Raw genomic sequence first — 21,645 nt, 5'->3', positions numbered from 1 at the left:
TGACATGCTGGCAGTTTGAACTACATGCAAAAACAACAATAATAACATTGATAATAATCATTACTGTACAAAAGAATGGTGGGGAAGGTATGAGGCCAAACATCATCTCAAAAAACACAAGAAAAAAACACTTGTATTGAAGAAAGTTCTATAAAAAGGGTGGCTTTTTTTTTTTTTTCTTTTCTTTTTTTGCTCCAGACAGAGTCATGTGTTTTTACATGAGACTTAAACCAGGGCACAAGACTCCAAAACCACCCGGGTAGAAAGGTTGTGTGAAACTGCATAGAAGCAGAGAAGAGATTCCCCGCTCTAAAGACAGAGGGATGAAGAAAAGATGAAGATGACTGTGGTGTGGGCGCTTGAGATACAAGCACATGTATAGTTAACCTACACAGTTTGAAGCCCTTACAACATAAAGTCGTGCTTCATCGTCGATGTGGTAAACGACACAAAAGACGCTACATAAAATTAACGTTCAACCTTATAACCTCCTCTTGAGATCCCTTGCTGTAAAAAGTGATATCTGAGGTATATGGCTTCATTTCACCCATAAACTACATGAAAAACAATCAAGAGTGTTTGATTCGTGTTCTCTCAGAAGGAAAGCAGAAGGTGACAAATCCCATGGCTACCTTCAACCACAGAGGAGCAGATTGTGTTGTAGACAGAGACACTTTCCCGATTCGTCTCCAAATGTAGAGCAGAAAGAATTTTTTTTTAACGTTTTAAAAATCTTTGAAGTTTCAACATGAAGGGAGGGGAACAATAGAGACTTGGGTGGCAGTGGATGCATATTTTTTTCTCTACAGATGTGGCTGACAGAAGTAAAAAAACCATGGTTGCAACTTAACATGAGATTCTGAGAGAGTCAATCAGTGTCCCTTTGTTTTGTTTTTTTATCCAGTGTAGTAAATTTATTACAAAAAAAAATTGTTTGGGTCCCTCGTCTATATGAGCAGTCCGTAAAATCAACATTATCAAGCATCCTTTGTCCAAGTTGGTGGCATCTGTCGGCGTCTCATGGGCTGGTATGCGTGTTGTGTGTGTGTGGAGAAAAGGTTCCCGCCTCGGCTCAGTCGGTGCTGACCTGCGTGACCTGTGCGTCAGCCGTCTGGTTGGTGGACTGAATGAACATTGGTTGGGTCAGCTCCTGTCCCGCTGGCATCGTCACCTGCTGAATCTGATACAACTGCTGTAAAACAGAGAGACAGACAGAGGGTGAACATCTGTGTGGAGATGGATATTGATGAGATCACATCCAGCTATATGGTTTTAGACAAGCCTTGAGTTGCTACCAAGTGCTTTTTAAGTTGTATTAGAAATTTTATTCATGATTTTATAATGACTGACTTGCGACATTTTTTGTCTTTTCTCTGATGTTATATGTCTGTACTTTCCTGATATAGGAGCCTTTTTTAGCTGTTAGACTCCTGAAAGAGAGATTTTTAATCTTAATGAGCCTTTATCGCTAAGACGAAGGTTAAATTAAATGCATTTTTTTTCAAGGAGCATGTCAGCTGGTTTGCAACTAAAATGAGAAATGTTAGTAATGTCGAAAAAAAAAAGCAGGAAATCAGATGACACTTGTGTAAAGATACAAAATTCTGTATTGAGCTCAAAATGTCACTGTTTTTGTTACAGTTTCTGGATACGTTTACTGAACTTCTTACCTGTCCGTCAGTAAACTGGTTGAACTGCTGCTGTCCTTGCTGTACCTCTGTCTGTGTGATCTAAAAACAAAATAAGTTAAATCAAATTAAAAACTAAACAATATAAACACTTGGATATTGGACAATTTTTTTTAGAAATGATATATTTCTTGTTGTTTTGAATACCTGCTGGGTGTTAGCAAGAGTCTGAATCTGTCCTTGGACCACTTGTGCGCCGGAGACAGGCTGGGCTAGACGGATGTACTGTAGTTGGCCTGTGTTTAGTTGCACCTACATTCAAACAACACAAGGGGGAGACAAAGTTTGGTTTAGCGCAAAGGTCATTGGAACACAGAGGTCACAGCCATTTTCCTGCTCTGGACAACAGCATCGATAAACATTCACCTTTCCTCTGGTGAATTGTTAACTTTTGTTTGATGATTGGATCAAAGGATGAATAATTCACTATGTTTGTGCAAGAATACAATGTCAAACACCAGGTCTGTGAAAGCAAACATTCTTCTGATTTAACCTGAGCTCGTCCATTCTTTCCCTCATTCAACCCCCATCACCAATCCCTCCAGCAATTCTACCCCCCTAGCTCGATGCCATTTCTTACTGGGATTTGCTGGATCTCTCCTGTGTTAGTGATGATCTGCTGCATGACCTGCATGGTCTGGCCTTGGGCTTGAGCCGTCTGGGCTTGACCCTGAGCTGCTGCAGCTTGGACTATCTGTACCTGTTGGCCCTCGCTCACCTGCATGGCCACAGGCGCACTCTAAAGGAGGGGAAAAAAGAAAACAGACAAACACAAAGAGGGGACAGATAGAAGAAACATTAGTTGTTGAACAAGCATGTAGTTTATGATTGACACAGAGAGAATCACTAACTCCTGTTGGTTTTAACCAGCGGCACGAAGCTTATCCCTTAAATTTTAAAAGTCTGTTAAAAGATCATCAGGGAGGTACAAAAGAAGTGAGGACATAAGGTGACAAAGCCGGTTTCGAGTCCTCTCTTCTTCTTCTTCCACCTGTCACACTATCTAGAAAAGGCCACCTGATCTCATGCTGCGGTCGCTCCTACAGACCTCAGTCACCTGAACAGGACGGAGCATGTAGGCAGCAGCACCTAAAGGGCTGTAATAACAAGTCGTAGGCTCCATGTATGTGTGTGTGTGTGTGTGCGAGTGAACATATAAATGCATGTGTGTTTACCGTGATAGGTGTGCCCTGTGATTGCACCTGCACTTGCTGTAACTGCTGCATGGTGGCACCTTGCAGCATCTGATGGCCCGAAAGAATCAAATGAGAAAAATGAGAGAAAGACACACAGTGAGAAAGCAGCGATTGCAACAACTAAACACATGAATGTAAGCGTGTGTGGCGTGTGTGTGCGCAGAGAGCTTCGATTTTAGAGCGGCAGGCAAACGGTGACACAAGCAGCAAATGACATTTAATGACATGTTTATGGATGCTAAAGAAGCTGAAGAGAAATGTCAGAAACAGGTAAAAAAAAAAAGAAAGAAAAAAAAGAAATTCATGGACATCACAGTGACATTTACATCAGCTACAGTAATGTCAACTGTGTTTTTCGTAAGTGCTTATGAGGGAGTTCGTGACCTGAGTGAGAAATGACAGAATTGGTACAACTAGTGACACTGAAGGCTCTGCGCAGAGACACACAGATGCATAAAAATCAGGTATGAATCGAGATCTCTGCCCGTCATTTGTTCCCACAGTAAAAATCACCATGTTTTCTTTTTAAAAGCATCTCCTGCTTACACTTCACTCCATGGAACAAATCTGTTGTATCAAATGTGCATTGATGGGTAGTGGCAAGCTAACCAGCTCTGTTTTAGGACAGCAAACGCTCAAGTGACTTAAATACTGACAAGAGGCTAAGGTGCACATTCAGTGCAAAACTACAAAAGGAGAAAATAACCCAGGATTGAAATGTATTTGTCGCAGAATTGATATGAAATCATTGGTGGAGTTAAATATAAAACTTTAATTTGTTCCTGAAAGGCTCACCTTTTTAAAGTGCCACCTTGTAAATAGCCTACAATAGAGTCTGAGTAAGGTGAGTGTCAAACTGTGACCTCCCTGCTCTCAGCTGGGACTGCAGCAGTAACAGCGCTAGTGAATCAGGCCGGGTTTAAATGGGTATGACAGCTCAGCTGAAGGCAGTCTGCTGAAGCAGCATGAAGAACCACGGCAGGACCGGTATCGCGGCTGCACGGCATGCAGAGACCAAGTGGGAGAGAGAACGCTAAGCGGCAAAAGTAGCAGGAATGAGATAATTAGAAAGAGAGGCAAGAAGTGCTCCTAAATATGCATGTTTGTTATTTTAATGACCGGTGGAAACACTGCGATCCAGTGTGGGGGGCCTCCCCATTACTCTGTGTGTGTCAGTGTGTGAGGGACTTCTTTTAAGAAACATCTATCGAGTCGCAGTTTCTTTTTAACCGAAACACAAATCATCAGTGAGGATGAGAAACATTACTTTGACCAACCTTTGTTAATGATTTTTTTTTACTTTGCTTCACTTCTAAACAAAAGGTGAAATACTCACTGCTTACTATATGATTTAAGAACCTCGAACATGATTCACACGTACTGTATATTTAATGTGTTAGAGGCCATGATACTGCAAAAAAATATACAGGGATACATTTCAATGAAATCACAGTTACAGAAAGTTTTCTTGTGTGTCCATAAAGATATTATTTCATATATTGTTTCAGCGAATATACTGTAAAGCAAAAGATCATATCAGATTCCTCTGCAGGGTTTCACAGGCGAGGAGGGGGCATGTGTGTGTAGTTATGTGTGCTGGGTGTGTTCTGCGGTTCAGTTATTCCTGCTGGTGGGAGAGCGGTCAGCTACTGAATGTCAATAAAGCCAGGTGCGATGACCCTGAGTAACAAGGCTTTTGCAGCAGGACTCCCAGCTCTGGGTGCAGTTTGCTGCTTAAACTACTCGGGAGAGGTAATTTTTCATGAGGTTCAGTGCAGGCTTCATTAACTGGAAATATGTGTTTCTGTTGGGGAACTTCGCAATTCTCTGCACCGCTCTTATTATTGCCTAAGATTCTCATATCCAGCTGTGGATTTATTATTCTGTTGTTCCTTCTTAAAATTATAAGTCATCTGTGCTCCGTGAGGTGCATTGTGGCAAACCCTGTGAAAACCTTCCAAACGTGGTGTCGGTCGTACCTGTCCTTGCTGCGGCTGTGCGATGATGATCTGTCCAGGCTGGATGGTCGTGGCTGTTTGTGCGCCTTGTTGCTGGGCCTGTTGTGTGCCCTGCACCTGTACGGCTCCGGGCTGCTGAGCCAGAGTGAAGTAGTACTGCACCGGCTCTGCTGGAGCTACTGACTGACGCATCTCCTCCTGAATATGACACACACACAGACACACACACATGCGCATTGAAGAAGGCCTATCAGTCCATTACATCTCCATGAATTATTTTTGTAGGTGTAACGGTAGAGGAGGGCAACTGCGATAAATAACTGATGGGATGTGGCTGGGGAAGAGAAATGTAATCTGCACATGAGATCCATTACAAGCGCCATACTGGTCAATACCATAGACCGCAGGTGTGGAGGTATGCTAGGCTGAACATGGTGATATGTTTTAACTCTGATCAACCTGAACAATTTACACAACAGACAGCATCAAGTATCATTTGTGACTCTGCGGTAATATAGATATACTGAAAGTTACACTGTGACACTTGATTGATTCATGTATGTAAATGCCCTCGCTGTCCGTCCTGTTCCTGGGTCAGCCACAAAAGTGCAGCGTCAGAGTTCGCTGGGGTTCGGTTTCCTTGGCACAGTTCAGCAGGTTAGACATGAGGGCTTGAACCCAGGTCTAACAATTAAGATACAGCAAATTAACAGTAAACACTGACCTGTATTGTTCTGCTTCATGACTGACTAATGAGCAGGGCTTCATCTTGATGTGGTTTCTCCATCACCAGGAGCGTAAACACCCCTCTCCCAGCTCCATGACAACACAGCTGAGAGTGTAGGATGTTTACATGCCTGGAGACGGTCTACTTGACAACAAATTTAAATATCTCACTTCTCCATCTGGTATGCACTTGCATACATGACATTGATCTCCTGCTTGAGCAACACTTCAACGTGATGTTTTCTGTTAAAAAGCACTCGATTCTATCCTTGCTCCCTGGTAGAGGACATGAATTGTCCTTTTCTGTTACTAAAGGTAGAAGCTAGTGTAATTTCTGGGGTTGCTGTTGGCTGTCAGAGGCAATAAGATGCTGCAAACATCCGACTGAAAGCCCTCACTGTCCAAACTCCAGCTTCCAGTCAAGGATGTTTACAACACCTCCAGGTTGCCAACAATGGAGAGATGAGAGAAGATGAGCTCTTTTTCCTGCGCTAGCTTTAAAGTGTACACTATGATCCAGTTAGCGTGTGCCTTCCTACCTGCCGTTTCGGTGGCTTCAGGTCATCGCGCGGGACAATGTCAATCAGGAAGTCAAACTGGTCGAACTTTGTTATGGCCATGGCAATGTCGTTCCTCTGCAAACATAACAGTGAGGGTTAAGCGATGAGGTCAGACTTTAATTTGCTAATTCAATATATGCAGCAACCTATATATAAACATGCCTCAAGGCCTAAGGTCGACCCTCCCGAAATAACCCCACGAGAGGCTACTGTGGAACTGAAATCAAGTTCTCGGTAGTACTCTAACAGGTATTTGCTTTCATAACTAACCTCAACAAAAGAGAGGATACGTTTAGAGCTGTATCGATAAGTCGCTCTTCAAGAGAAAACATGTCAAACGTTTGTTTGTTCCAGCTTCTGTGAGGATTTGTTGGTTTTCAGATCAAAGAATGGTGAAAATAATCTTTAGGTGTAGCTCTGAAGGCGTTACATGAAAGTCGAACAACTTTTTTTCTAACCAAAAGTCACTAACGGCAAATGGAAATAAACAAACACTCTTACATCACGATCATAAATCCAGTGTGTGTGTGTGTGTGTGTGTGTGTGTGTGTGTGTGTGTGATAGGTGGAAATGAACAGGAATGACGCTTTCCTGCCTTTATGGGCTCCGCCTCTGCTGCTATACCCCTTCCTATATCCACAGCAGTGCGCTGTCTCTGTGGAATTTTCCACAGGATATTGGCTGTCAGGACCCCCCATTGTGGCCCTCCCTGCACTAGTGGGCTATTTATAGTAGCTTGATTAATATCTGGTAACACCAGGTCACATCTACACTTGTTCTATTGATGAGCGTTGCTATGGTGACCCCAACTGGCGTGCCCTCTTCACAATAGGACTCAGGCTCTGTGCGCGTGTGTTTCCCTCACTTAGGCACAAGAAAATCACACGTTCGTGACACGTACCTAACGCATCATCTGTGGTGTAAAATGTAATTAACATGTAAACCTGTGCAGTGAATGAAGTTTCTATTTAAAGCATGCAGTGTAGAGTTCAAACAATGGAGATTTTCACGCTAAAACAAGGACAAAGATAAATCAAGACACAAAAAAGTGAACACACTTCCAAAGTAGGTCTTCAATTTAAGACTCCTCCACAACTGAGATGAGAACTATTTTTTTCCCCCAGTCTCTTTTTCTACCTGCGTTGACATAAACACACACATCCATGGGCTGCTAATCTCTCAGAGGTATGTGAATGGATAAAGTGGACTTAAGGGCTTTCATTTTCTGCTCTACAGCTTTCCCCTCTTGACGTCCAGGTGAGACAAACTCCTGTGATTTTTTCCAACTGTTCCCATCAGCCCCCCGCCCCCCTTTTTTAAACCTCCCTCACATCATTCCAGGGTCCATCTTATTCAACTTTGGGACAGCGGAGCAGGCAAAATGGCACCGGAGGGAAAAGTGGGTCAACGGCACCCGCCTGGCTTTGCTTTCAAAGTCAATGGAGGGAGAAAGAACTAAACAGAGGGATAGTCCTCAAGGGGATGCTGGTATGGGGCCTCTGCTTGCATTTGCACACGGACACAGGCACAACAAACCAAAAAGACCGACCAATGATGCAAGTGTGTGGGAGAGGACTTAAAAAAAGAAAACTATCGAAGACAAAGAAAGGAGGAAGAAGAGAAAATGTATTTATTACACTGGAGGGTTGGGACAATTCCAACAAATAAGTTGAAAAGAGTGAGATGTTTCCTCCACTGAAGTGTTATCTAATCGAGGCAAAACACGCAAAGTATGTAAGAAGTGTAAAAAGTATAACAAGAACGCATCTCTATGAGCGTGTCTGACCTGTAGTGTGCGTCTCTTGTTGTCCTCGGTGTGGATCCACGCTCTGAGGGTGAGCTCTGTGATGAAGATCTGAGCCGCCTTGGCAAACAGGACTGGAGCCTCTGCACTGATCATCTGCACATACGAGATGGAGTTACAGCTGGTTAGAAACACCCACAGACTATTAAACATCAGGCACATACCAGCTATACTATGAATGACTCACGAGTCATGCTGATGCATTTGTTTAAAAAAAAAAACACTTACTACTACTAATAATAAAAATAATAATACTGTGTCCACCTGAAACATTTATCAACCAGAACAATGTTGCTTAGCAGGAGAACATTATTCACCAAAACAAAGCTTTTCTTTTCACTGCAGTTGTACAGCGTTACCTTCAAACCTTTGTTTCTGCTTAACAATTGTGCCCAACTACGCCTCTTCAGTTGGAAAATCACTGGTCTGCAGGCCTCTAGTGGAAAATTGCTTCAAACTCCACTTCTTCACCTCAAGTGGCACTCAATTCACAAACCGTAACTAGTTAATTATATGGACAAAATGTAAAGCTTAAATGTACAAGATGGACTGAAATAATACCGCAGCGCTCACATGTACATGAAAGCTGCTGTGTCAGGGCCAACAGAAGGGTCTTGTCTTCAGATATGTTAGGGATCTCCTGATCTCTTTACCCCTTTAAGCTGCTGCTTAACTAAGGGGATAGCACTCTTGACACGGCACATTCGAGCTACACACACACATGCATGCACACATGTTCCAAGGCTTTCTCCTGAGAGTCTATGAACAGCCCTGGCCGATAATCTGGTGTAATGAGGGAAAAATAATCACTCCTCCTTTCTGTTCAACGCAGCTGACAGACGTAAGAAAGAAAGGTGGGTTTCTTTTTAGGGGCATCCACATGCCCCTAAAACTACAGTGTAGCCTCAGCTCATCTGGGAGGCTAGTATTGGCATCAAGGTGTACTTTATGTAGAACAAAAATGGACAAAGCAATCACTTAAACTACAACTTGAAGCGATGTGGAATATAGTTTAAAAAGTCAACAAGCGGCTGAAATCTCTGCAACGTGCAAACTGAAAGCAGCTACTACTTCTTACTTCAGGATTTAATGCCAGTGCCTCACAAAGTCATATTAACAGTCGCTTGCTACACAATCAGTTTTGTAATTTCACCTAATGATGCTAGATTATTCCCACACTGCATGCTGTTAATGTGTTTTTTTTTTAATGTAAACCCATTTAATAGAAATAATGGACTTCTTATCAACAGACGCTGCTCAAAGTGCAAGAGCTCATAATATTTTTCCATTATAGAAGAAGTCCGACAAGCCGTTCAGGCTCTGAGTGGTCTGAGTACTTTACTTACTTTACTTTTTATCTAAAAGTCAGTAAGTAAAATCAGAAATGTCACTGGTTCAAAGGTTTGTTTAAAGACCAGGATCAAACCACACATCGCCCATTTTTCCTCTCTCTTTTCTCTCTCAGTTTCCTCAAGGCTTTACCAGTTAACCATAAAGTGAAAATATAATGAGTCAAGAAACTACTAAGAATTCATGAAAAATGTCATGAGCTGTTATTAGAGCTGCAAAAAAGATTTGTGATTAGTGGGAATGATCATTTTTACTTCACAATTTTCACTGAAAAAAAATATTAAAATCATGATGATACACTCGTTGCGGTCCCTACTGAACACATTTTCTTACATCTGGAGAATAAGATCTGTCGATACTTACTATAATGCCAATTAAAAACAAATACACCTTCTGCAATTTGGATATTGCACTTGGCCATATTGAAATTTTGATAATATTTTGACTACTCGCTCATCGCTAGCTGTTAAGGTTTTGGTCAGATAGTTTCTCAGTTTTTCGAGAGGAATGCTGTGGGGTTCCTTTTACATTCTCCCCCCTAACAATAATAAGTACAGTAATTGTTGCCTGTCCTCTTACCTTGACATCCTCATCCAGCTTCATGATTTTCTTGATTCGGGCAAGAGGTAACTCCTGCACGCGGAAATCCTTCTGAAAATAATGGATGGTCGGCGCATTAGGGAGGTGGAATATAACACAAGAAGTTGTGGTATTTGCATGTGTGTATGTGTGAAACCATATCAAACCAATGAATCTGAAGTGTTCATTAGTGTGTGTCATAGCGTACCACAGTGAGGTTCCTGATCTCGTCCATGACACGAGGCCAGAAGGACTGCAGGGTTTGCTGGGCATCGCTGCCCCCGGTTCCAAACGCATCTCCGGACATCCTCTACTGTGCTGCATTAAGAAATGACAGGAGAGGAGAGAGGTGGAAGCACAAGGTTAATTATCAGAAAACACAAAGACGTGATGTGATTAGTCAGACACTCAAGACAAGTCATTCGCTAAGGACACAAGACACCAGGACACGGAGTACAGTGTCAGTCCAGGCCAGATCTGCACTGCCCAGAGCTTTTCCAGTGTGTCAGAACCACATATCCCATCATGGTCTATAATTATAATACAGTGAAATCTAAAATAGAGCCCCAACAGGCTTCTATTCTTGTTCATGTGGGATGTTGACATGCCCAAGGACCCACCACCGGACTGGCTGCAAACACCCTGATTATGAATGGCTCTATCACCCCGGCACATAGCGGCAGCTCCACTGCAAACACAAGCGTGTCATGTGCAAGTCAAATCGCGGCTGGTGACCCCACACACTGAGGACAACGCCAAAGCCACAGCGGAGACACATGTGTGTTTGTGTCAGAGAGAGACAAGCTCCTGACAACTATATTCAGCTTTATGATGGCCGCACATTGTGAGCACACAGCGAAAGTTGGAAAATGAAATAAACCAGCTGTTACATACACACACACACACACACACACACACGTAGACATAAGAGTCAGTGCTTCTACAAGGGGTCTGACGGTTTTAAAGAGGATCCAGCAGGTTACTATGGCATGCCAGGAATCTGCTGGGGGAATATTGGCCTGCCTGTCTGAGCACGCAGGGCTTGGAGTGTCTGGATCGCACTCTTTCACTCTCTCCCTTTTTCTCCCTACCTCAGTGAAAAGATTTGGCAGAAGGGAGGAGAAAAAAAAAGAAACATGGCGAGAGGGGGTGCAGAACAAGAGATGAGTGTGTGTGGAGCTACTCAAGAGAGACGGGGTGTGTGTTTGTGTGTGTTGCTGAGGGAGGGGTAGTGCCTTGTCCAGTTCAGCATTAATCCAGCGCTAAGACAAAGTGCCAAAGGCTTTAACAGAGGGAGGTAAGAGAGCGACAGGGCCGCAGTCAGACTGCTGTGCAAACTAGCTATGTGGGTCAAACAAGACAGAAAGAGGGAGACGCGGAGAGAGGGAAAGAAAGAGAGAGACATGACGGAACAAAGAAAAAGAGTGTTAGGAGAAGGAGGAGGAGGAGGTGGGGGGGGGTCCTCCTCTTTATCTTCTCTTTCTTTTCTCCCTCTGGGCCAACAAGCATGAATGGCTCCAGCTCTGGTCCAGCTGACAGGCCAACACAAAACAAAAGACAGCCTCTCACTCCATCACTCCAAATCCAACACTCCATATAGTATCTCCGCTGCTACGGCGATGTTGTAGCACGATTGTTTTGACTTTGGGAACCACATCAGCTCTTCTATTTGCATCACTTAAGTGCAGTTGTAAATATTTCACACAGATAAATCACTAATTCAGAATGCGGGGCCCTTCACCTGATTGATTTTTGACAGGAAATAATGCTACTCTGGCAGCTGTGGAAGTTACTGAATAATATAGAAGGAGCCCTGCTGCATCCTGTTCTGTCATACAATTTTCGACAGAGAGTACCCTAAATCAATGAGACAGAGTGGCAGCAGGGGTGGAGGGGGGGCTGGCTTTATATAAATCAATCAGGCCGCTTGTAGCTATGGCATGCCCGGCTAGTGATTGACCTTGACAATGTCTCCCCTTCTCTGTCCGACGCTCCAGTGTCCAGTTGCATTTCAAGGTTGATTGAAATCCTGCAGTCACTAGAACAATCCCGGCATTCCACGGGGCAGGAATGACTGATGGGAATTGTAGTTTTTCTCCTCTGCCCGATGTGTGAACTGACCTCTGGTGGTGTTTTTTTTTTTCCATGGTCTCTGTCTACTTTGCAGCACCGTGACCATGCAAATACGGTGAAAAAACGAAAGCGATTGTTTTCCCAGCTAAATTGCATTTCAACACCGCTATCAGCACTTGCTCTCGTGATCGTTTTGAACAAGACATCCTTGTGTATCCGTGTGTGTGTGTGCGCCGTCTGCCAGCGTCTGTGGTTCTTTCCAACTGGTAGATAAGCAACAATAATTAGGCAATTTGCTTGACGGCATTACAGACAACCATCAGGCTAATTACCATGGTAACAACGCGGTGGCCCAGAGGAAACAGAGGAGGATAGTGGAGTTAAAATAGCAAACGATTCAATTGATAAAGATAAGTAAAATCACACAGGCCACCAGAGCTTCTCCTCCTGCCCTTGCATATACCTCACTTCTCCTGAACTCCTGCGTTTGCTTTTAAAAAACAGTCAGAGAGCGAGCTGTTATTAAATCACACGTATAGCCCCAACCCCCTCTCTCTGACCCCATGACCTTCAATCTAAATACACAGGCACGCACTAACCACAGCGGCAGAAGGAGGGAGGGGGGTGAAAAAGCAAGTGTGGTGAAAGGCAAAGGCAGGCTGGAGCGTGAGAGGTGACGAAAAACAAACAGAGCAACATATGTGTGAGAGAGAGGAGGAGAGCAAAGTGTCGACATGCCCTTGAGCATTGCTCCTCCAGCTAGCTAGCGTCTACTACCTACAGTAAACCAATATTAACATATTTCCCAGGGCTTTGCATCAATGGAAAGTTTGCGTGGGAGCCCGCTGATGTCTGACACGAGTGCAGAACATAATGTGCCCTGCTGACTTCTGCAACACCTTCTATGGTCTGAGTCTAGACTAGTCAAACAAACACACGGAGTGGGGCTATCCACTGTACAAAGAAAATCGATGTTGAAACTGCCCAAAAGCTAATGAATGTCAACGGTATAAAAGAAAAAAAAGGTCCGGAGGTTAATGCAGACGACTAAAGAAAGCCTGTGTGGAGATAGCTCATTTTGTCTGCAGTGATAAGTCGTGTTTCCTTCTGTATTTCAGGTCTCTAATCTGAGCTTTGAAGCGCTACTTAAATAGATATCCGTACTAAAGTTCATGCCTTCAAAACATACAGTCAGCATTGTAGGTCGCTCTAAATATCACGTCTACAAATATGGTGAATGAATGCTTTCATGTGAGCTTGTTATTCTGGAGAATACTGTGCATCGCTCGGTTATCAAGAATCCAACACGCTCATCCCTGCTGTGTTCTTCTAAACTGCTGTATGCTATATTAGGGTACATTGTGTTTTTTTGCGCTATGCATCTCTCCTTTCCTCTTCCCTGCGGTTCTGTTGTCCTTCATCAGGTCATCGAGACAGAGAGATGCCGGTGTTGGGTTTCCTACCAGCTCTGCTGTGTGTGTGTGTGTGTGTGTGTGTGTGTGTGTGTGTGTGTGTGTGTGTGTGTGTGTGTGTGTGTGTGTGTGTGCGCACGCAAGTCTTTGAGGACAAATGTGATGTCTGTGCTTTGTCGACATTGTCCAACACAGCAAGTTGCTCTTCCTCCTTCAGCGGCTGCATCTCTCTTCCTGTCTCCTCTCCAGTACTTCCCATCTCTCTCTGTCACCCGTGGGTGTGTGCGTTCCCCTCTTAGCTCTGTCTTACTTACTTTTACCTGATCTCCCCGTTCAAAACTTCTCTGAGAAAGTCAATGCTGCTCCGCTTGCAGCAGCTGAATCAGCGCTAATGCCAACCCCCGTCCTGCATCTCTCCTCTCTCGTTCTCTCCGTCAAATCCCTCCCCTCCCTTCCTCCTTCTCGCTCTTGCTCACTGGCACGTCACATCAAGTGGCCACTCACAGCGGCATCAGCGACTCGCTCCGACTCTGACATCACACCACTTTACATGAGCCTTCGATCGGTGTCCAAATAAAACCTGATAGCAGCGCAGGCAGAAGACCGGAAAAAAAAAACAAGATAGTATCATTTAGCCCATATATCTAATCATTAGTTCTGTACGGTTGAAAGTGAAAGAGGCCGAGCAGAAAGTTTTCAGCGTGTCGCTCTGCACGCACGCATCGCTGTAAAAGAGAGCTGAACGAATGAATGGTCTTTGGTTGAAGTGAAATGTTCTGCAGTTAATTGCGTCCTTAATGACCTGGCGGCTGGTGTAAATTGAGCCTTATTTTGCTGAGTGTAGTTGTTAGGTAATGAGGGATGGCAGTTTGGGACAACCTGAAGGCCTATTTGAGGCAGAAGAGTAAACTTTTCCCTGAGGCGTTTCAGTATCACATTGTCGTCATCTCATCCCAGAAGAAGAACTCATCTCATCGCAGATCTTTCCCCGAAGCACGGCTGACATGTCACATTGAAGCAGATGTGCAGCGAGAGGAGCTGACCCACGCAGAAATCAAGAGGCATTTACTGTACTAAAAACAACGTGGAAATGTGTTATAATCTTCAAATGAGAGTGGATTTCTGAACTAAAATAGATCATTTCCTTCCCTCATGCTACGACCTTATTGTAACCTTCCACTTCATGTTAAATACCCGTTAAAACATAAAAGCTGTGCAAATAGCAAACACCCACACGGACCGGTTGTAGCTACGCTTCAATATAAATTATGAAAAATCAACCAAAAGCAATTTCTTTAATTTTTTTGGTCTGTTACCAACTATGAGATGAGTGTTGGTACACTGACATGTCTTCAACACGGGGTCAATGCTCCACATGTTGTCATGTGAAACTGTCAATGATGCAGAATGGGGCAGTTAGACAGGAAGGTCACTAAAGGTTAAAGTCTGCCAGGTTTTAACTAGCAGGAAAACAAATGTGACATGAATTATCATAAACCAGGATATATGATTGGATCGCTGAGACTCTGGTAATGTTTAACATTCAGTGTGTCAGTTATATTTTGATTTACTATGTGAGAATATAGGTGGTTAAATATATACAGATGCCACGCTGACAAACACTCATTTTAAATCATGATCATAAACGAAGAGTGTGTTTCCATACTCTGCACTATAAAACCATTCGCTGTGATGAACCTGATCACCTAATACCACACAGAAACAAACATGGCATGGTTACAGCGTGTAGGGTAAATGATCTACTCAAGCAAAACAAAAAAACAAAACAAGAAGTTCCCAGTCAGGAATTACAGATTAACTACTGGGAAAAGCGTTTTTGCAGATGTTGGTGCAAATGTTTTGTGGTTTTAAAAAAAAAATACACAGGGTTATAATAACCATCATGCTCGCTGTGACCTGCTGTGCAACATCCCCTTTGGAGTGGCCGGACCCGGACTTGCCAACCAAACGGCCCAGCAAACTTTGCCCTTGGTTCTGCTTCAAGCCAACTCCAGGAAGTGCTAGTCACTGATCTCCCAAGGTCATTCAACAGAGGAGAGAGAGAAACCAGAGAGGGAGGAGGGAGAGAGAGAGGGAGAGATGAAAGAGAGAAGGGGAGGGAGAGGGGGAGGATAGAAAAAGGACAGGTTTTTCAACTTTCACTGCAGCACTTAAATGACCCCAGTGGTTCAGGCTGTGTACTTTCTAAGAAGCTTAATAAAAACATCACACACTGTACACATCTATATTCTCTATCCCCTCCTTTCGGTTGCTTTCAGCTTCCTCTCTATCCTGTCATCTCCCTCTACATGTTTCCTTCTCGTTGCTGACAGAGAGACTGCGGGAGCCAATCTCACATTCCTGTGACCTTCATCCAATGCTAGGCCCAGTCTCTGGCGTCAATGTAGGCAGGGCTAAAGCTACCTGCATATTGCATGCTGGAACACAGCTGACTCCCCCCTGGCTGCCCACACTGTCTTTAGTGACAGTGTACACATGTAAAAACACAGGGAGGCGGGTGGATGGGGGGCAAGGGCAAAAGAGCGAATGTTTGGCGGTAGTAGTCACCTTAGTGATAAGCTGAAAGGCCTAGCTATGCCTGGGCTAAGTGGTTTGCACCTTTCATTTACTTTTTTCCTTCCCCCGGTGTGCCTGTGGTACAGTACGGGGCACAAATGATATTCAAATCTCATGCAGACAGCAGCCAACCCTGGGATTTGGCAGCAAGGGCTTCAACTTAAGAGTTATTTTTAGTCTCCCTCTCTCTCAATCTCCCGCACTCTCGCTCTCTCTTTCCCCAACGGGACTTGGTTTTGTCAAAGGCACCAATGGAAACTTTCAATTAGGGAGCGAGGGAGGGGAGAGAAAGGGAGTCAGAGGCAAGCGAGAGAGGAGGCGTCCTCCAAAGATTCCATCAGAAGAGATCAGATCAAACTATTAGCCTCCTCTGCCCCTGAAGCTGACAGGCTGACAGTCTGTCCCATCTGGGCGTCTGCCACTGTCGGGGTGGGGGCCTGGGGGGTCCTGAGGTCACTGCAACCAGCTGCACCTCCACCCCTGGGGACCCCTGACACCAACAGTGACAACAACACAGAGATTCCTCTCAGAGTCCTCACCATACACAGCATATCTCCTTTCAACATGGATGCCATCTTTGCCTCTCAGCTCTGCGTCACTGTCTGGCGCTGACGTGTAAACAAGGACGTCCGAGGGGGAAAAAAAAAAAAAAACGGGGGACCAGACAAGCATCGGGAGCCACCATGAACACCACCAAGACATCTGAAATTGAGTTTGGCGGCCGTGCACTTGCATGCACTCAATAGAAGAGGACTGAGGAAGTGTTGAAGGCTGCATGCACGGTGGTTCAAAGTCAAAACACAACAAGTGACAGCCAGAGACGGACAGAATTTGCTTTACAATGTTATTTTTTGCGGATGGTAGTATACATAGTTTGGTGTCGGTATTTTTTTTACCACAGTTCATTCTGTAAAAAAGTAGCAACGCTGTACTGAAGTGACAACTGAAGGACGTGGATGACACACACACACACACACACACACACACACACACACACAAAACGCACAACTCCAATCTTCCAAGGAGAGTACTACCGGACAGGAAAGGAGGGAGGGGGGGGGGGGGGGTTTGAGGACGGCTGTAAAGGACAGACACCGTCTCATCACTGCAGAGCGTGATGGAGAGAAAGACAGAAAGTGAACAGAGGTGAACGATTTAATCAAAAACTCAACACCTAACCAAGTTGACAGCTCTCCTGTGCGTGTGTGTGTGTGTGTGTGTTTTCAGCAGTGAGACTTACCCCTGTGCCCTTCATGGTGAACAGACTGCCCTGCTGGAGCAGAGCAGAATAGAGGGGAAACAGATAGCCCTGTTCAAGTCTCCTTGAGAGCAGCAGCGGCGGCAGGAGGAGGAGGAGGAAGAGGCACAGAGGTTGACAGAAAAACTCTCTCAAGCTCCTTCACTTCCTCCAGTCCTCTGATCGTATCAACAGACAAAAGGCACTCTGGCTCCACTGGACGGCTTTAAAAAGGCTCTCAGCCTGGACACACAGAGAGGAGCAAAACCCACCACCCCCCCTCCCCTCCTTCCACCCCTCCCCTCCCCCTTCCCTCGTCCACTCTCCCTTTACACATTGCCCCGTCTCCTTCAGCAGCCCCCCCAACGTCCTCCTCCAGCTCCTCCTGCCTGATCATACTGCCCCGTCTTTCCTGTTTCTCCTCTGACCAAGTCCCTTCAACTCACTGACCTTCTTTCTTTCTCTGTCTTTTTTTTTTTGTTGCCCCCCCCTCCCCTCACTCTCTCACCCCCTCTCCCTCTCTCTAAGCCAGTGACCCGTGCGTTTGTCTTTGAGCTGACCCCTGGCCCAACGCAGAGAACAGGACGAGGGGGGAATAGAAACCCAGGCACAGCAGCAGGCAACAGCGCAACAGCAGGCAAACAGTGCAGCGGCACTCCCGACTCACAGACAAAAATCTAGAGCCTCCTTCCCCTTTAACATTCAAGAGTAATCAATCTAGCATGCTACATGATACTGAAACCCCGCCTCGCACACCGGCTCCCACCTCGCTCTGACACTTGCAGCCAATGAGAAGACAAGGTCCTCCCACGCTATAGGACGTCGCGCACACCAATCAGCTCTGACACGTCCCCTGCTCCTCCTCTTTCCTCCGCCCAACCCCCTTTTACCGACAGCCAACTTCCTGCTCTAAGTTACCTTGAGCTGCAGGATAGGGGTCAGGGAAAAGAAAAGAGGAAGAGAGAGTAGAGGGGAGAATATGTGGAAAAAGAGCAAATAAAGTTGTGGAAAGCTCTTCGGGGAGTGCGTGAGGGTGTGCTGGTGGCGGCTTGCCTTGGCATTGTTTGTCCTCGGGCGGTCCCCCTGCCTCCCCTGCTGCTGGACGGATGAGAAAGGTTCCACGGGGCTGCTCTCTGACAACTGCTCTCTGCTTATTTACAATGTCAAACTAAATGTCTCCCTCCGCCCCGCCTCCTCTCTGCCGCTACAGGCTGACAGCGCGGTGATGCAAGCGGTCACGCTGGCCCTCACTGGCTGGAGCAAGTGCCAGAATGGATGCCGCATGTTGCATCCACATGATTTAAAGTACAAAAGCATACTAGGCAGACTCGCTGTCTCATACGTGTGCACAGGTATACATGCACAACCACGCACACACACACGTTTTGTCCTTGTTTTGGCATTCATCCTTGCTCACAGTCACACACCGCAAACATCCAGCCTCTGAGCAGCCTACTTGTTATAATGAGATTCATTGTACAGTTTATACTATGCTACCAGAGGAGAAAAAATAGTCTACATGCACAGACCTTTATTATTTACATAGAATATGAAATGTTTGAGTTTAATCAACACATTATCATGACTCATTGGAAAATTGATCACAACCACCACATAAACCCTAGTTAAGGTGTGATTCAAATTTACAAAAAAAAAAAAGAAGAAGCCCTAATTACTGCACAGCAGATCATTGCAGAGCCTGAGTACAAAGTGAAGATGAATCAGCTGACTGAAGAGCAGCCACAGAGGAGAGAAGGGGGGGTGGGAAAGAGTGCATTTGTGCATTTGATTCTCGTCCTATTTGGGGATAAACAAGACTTAAGAGATATGGGTGAAAGTCTGTCAACAAAGACATTGTTGTCTCGACCCCCCCCCCCCCCCCCAAAAAAAGTACGCTCGCAGCAGCTTCCACAATTCAAACGTCATCAAAAAAAAACACGTCAGCAATGTCATACAATGCCCTTCTTGTTAACTCACTGCTGGGTTAATGTGCATACTTTCTACACAGTAACCTTTACTTTAGAACACCAAAGCAGGGCACTGCACTGCTGCTCGTGTGCTGCAACTGACGGTGTTGGACGGTGGTTAATGCGCCACCGGCTACATCAGCAATTCCACATCCAACGATGCAAATTCATTGAGACACTCAAGCTTGGCCAACAAAGTGTCTGGAAGTGACAGAAACTGAAAGCGTGACAGTGATGACGTATTGGTCAGAGTAACCTTTTAACTGATAACTCGTGCAAAGGATGACGTTATGACCTGAAGCTTTGTGCTGCGTGCTACTGCAAATCCTGACTGTAGTGATGAACACAACAAGCTTAAGAGAGAAAACCTGCCTCCATCAATGAAAAATCCAGAGGGGGAGGGGAACCGGAAGGATGGAGAAGGACAGAGAGGAGAGTTGTTACAGGATGGGAGGGGTGGAACAAGTGGAGAGAGGGCGAGAGAACAAGATAGACTCGAGAGAAACAAAGCTAAATGTTCCCTTTTCTATTTTTGTGAGGAGCATGGGGACTGGAGCAGGTACTACAGCCATCCAGTTAATGATTAGAGGGAAGCTGCACAAAGATTAATCTCTCCCAGCATGGCTGCCATGCTCGAGCCGTTCACCCCTGTCGACGTATTCTACCCAAAATGCCTCAGTAATGACACCTGGCAAGGTCGCCGAACGAATGGGACCTTCCCGTGACCTGCGCTGCCCGTAGCACAGGGACATGTTTGCTCTCACTGATGCTGTTTAGAGATAAACATACACCAGACAGACTATGGGTCTCATAAACACACAGCGCCCGCAGGCAAGCCGGGCAAAACCATGAGTTCACCCACAAACATGCAAAAAAAAAAAAAAAAAAAAAAAAAAAAAAAACATGCACCTGCATGAGTAAAAGGGGTTGGCTGACTGATTTGCATTACATTACTCAAGAGTATGACAAGCTGCCATTCAGGCATTTTAAATATAATCTCACTGCTAGATTAAACATAGAGCAGGGAATGATAAAACATTATCATATGTTCATAAAGTAAACTAAGCTGCATGAAATGCTGCAAGACCATGAACTGCACACAGTATGTCTGACATTAATATTCCATACAACAATATAAAAACAAGTGAATATCTGAGTTTCTGCTGCATTTCTCTCCATCATGTTTTAAGTTAGGACACTGTGGCTGCTTGGAGCTACTGTTTCATTATTTAAGCATTTGGACATTAAGTTTGCTTACCACGGAGCTAAGTAGGAAAACAAAGAGACGCTTAATATTTACATATTGATAGCACAATGCATTTAAACTGGGACTAACTCTCAGGGCAACTTTGCTCTTTAACACATTAGCCTTTAATGCGATGTTGCACTTTAAATAGGTCGCTACAGTATACATTATAAGCCTGTTAGGACGAACAAAGCGGCCAGCAAGAGACAAGAGAAACCGACGCCGCATCGCAAAGTAGCAGATGGAAGTATTTAATTATAAGTGAGTGTAAAATAAACTAGCGTATTAAAATGCAAACTAGCGCCAGGCTGTGACATATCGGCTACTAAACACCTTAAACACGTACAGTCAGTGCTAGCGGCTAAGCTTACGGTGGTCACTGCTGACCATGACTCCGTGCTAACGTTAGTGAAGTTAATGTTAGCTTGTGTGGAGATTGATGTACGGGACAGGTGACCATCCGCAGTGTGTGTGTGTGTAATTTTAATCACCGCTGGACAACGAGTCCTGCCATCAAATGAAAGTTTGCAAAGCTTTCCAAAGCTATGAAGAAGCAGTCTAACCAATAAAGACAACGTTTGGATCTGTCCTTCAGACCAATCAAACCTCGGACTAGATTCCACCAATCAAGGTTTTTAGGGCTAAGCTCGTTCTGCAACTGACGCCATTCGGGGGCTCCAGCATAAATGGCCAGTCCGTCTGACAACCAGTCAGAACAGAGCCAACATGGTGGACACAAAATACCAGTTTCCTGACCGCCCGTGATCCCTTCAGCGGGCCACCAATAAGCGCCTCTGAGAGCGGGGAGGGAAATGGCGCCTATGTTCATCTTCCAAAACAATCGTCTATTGGTCAAGAACAGCAAATGAGAAGAAGCGCAGTAATTGCGCCTCTTCCACCCAACATGGACTCATTTCTTACACACGTTCAACACGCAAACGCATTTTAATTTCTTACTCACTTTGTTTTACGGGTTCGAAGTGAAGTCCGGCTCAGCGTATTATTTATTTTATTTAGCTAGCAAGGGGAAACAAGATGGCTGCTGCTCGAACCGGAAACACTTGAATGCACGAACGCGATGACGTCGTACATACGTCCTCTGAACAACGGCGTCAATTTCCAACAAGGTTTCATTAAACAAGCTAAAATAACTAATATTATAGGCTTTATGAACATTGTATTAACTTCACAGTGTTAATAAACATAAACATAAGTGGACTGGTTAAAACTACAATCCCTCCAATTTTAATATAGCAGTTAATGGGAGCCATT

The 21,645-nt window shown here is 44.8% G+C and overlaps 1 protein-coding gene across 7 annotated transcripts; it reads right to left on the bottom strand.

The window, feature by feature from the left end:
* Window positions 1–179: 179 nt before the first annotated feature.
* Window positions 180–21,447, bottom strand: nfyc (nuclear transcription factor Y, gamma). 7 transcript variants are annotated; one of them, XM_019264272.2, is made up of 11 exons: window positions 21,335–21,447; window positions 10,070–10,179; window positions 9,862–9,933; window positions 7,915–8,028; window positions 6,108–6,203; window positions 4,864–5,040; window positions 2,864–2,932; window positions 2,269–2,427; window positions 1,836–1,940; window positions 1,671–1,730; window positions 180–1,192 (listed from the first exon to the last, which is right to left on the bottom strand). In XM_019264272.2, the coding sequence occupies exons 2-11, from the start codon at window positions 10,166–10,168 to the stop codon at window positions 1,073–1,075; spliced, it is 1,071 nt and encodes a 356-aa protein (XP_019119817.1). In that variant the 5' UTR covers window positions 10,169–10,179; window positions 21,335–21,447; the 3' UTR covers window positions 180–1,072. The 7 variants fall into 7 exon arrangements, with proteins under 7 accessions (XP_019119817.1, XP_010733734.1, XP_019119818.1 ...); XM_010735432.3 differs by having other exon boundaries at window positions 9,862–9,930; XM_019264273.2 differs by lacking the exon at window positions 21,335–21,447 and adding an exon at window positions 18,214–18,339.
* Between the last annotated feature and the right edge of the window lie 198 nt (window positions 21,448–21,645).

Source organism: Larimichthys crocea, chromosome XIII (assembly GCF_000972845.2).
Source record: "Larimichthys crocea isolate SSNF chromosome XIII, L_crocea_2.0, whole genome shotgun sequence".
NCBI classification, from domain to species: Eukaryota; Metazoa; Chordata; class Actinopteri; family Sciaenidae; genus Larimichthys; species Larimichthys crocea.
Note: the sequence above shows the minus strand (reverse complement) of the source record. Positions and strands in the feature narration are given on the sequence as shown.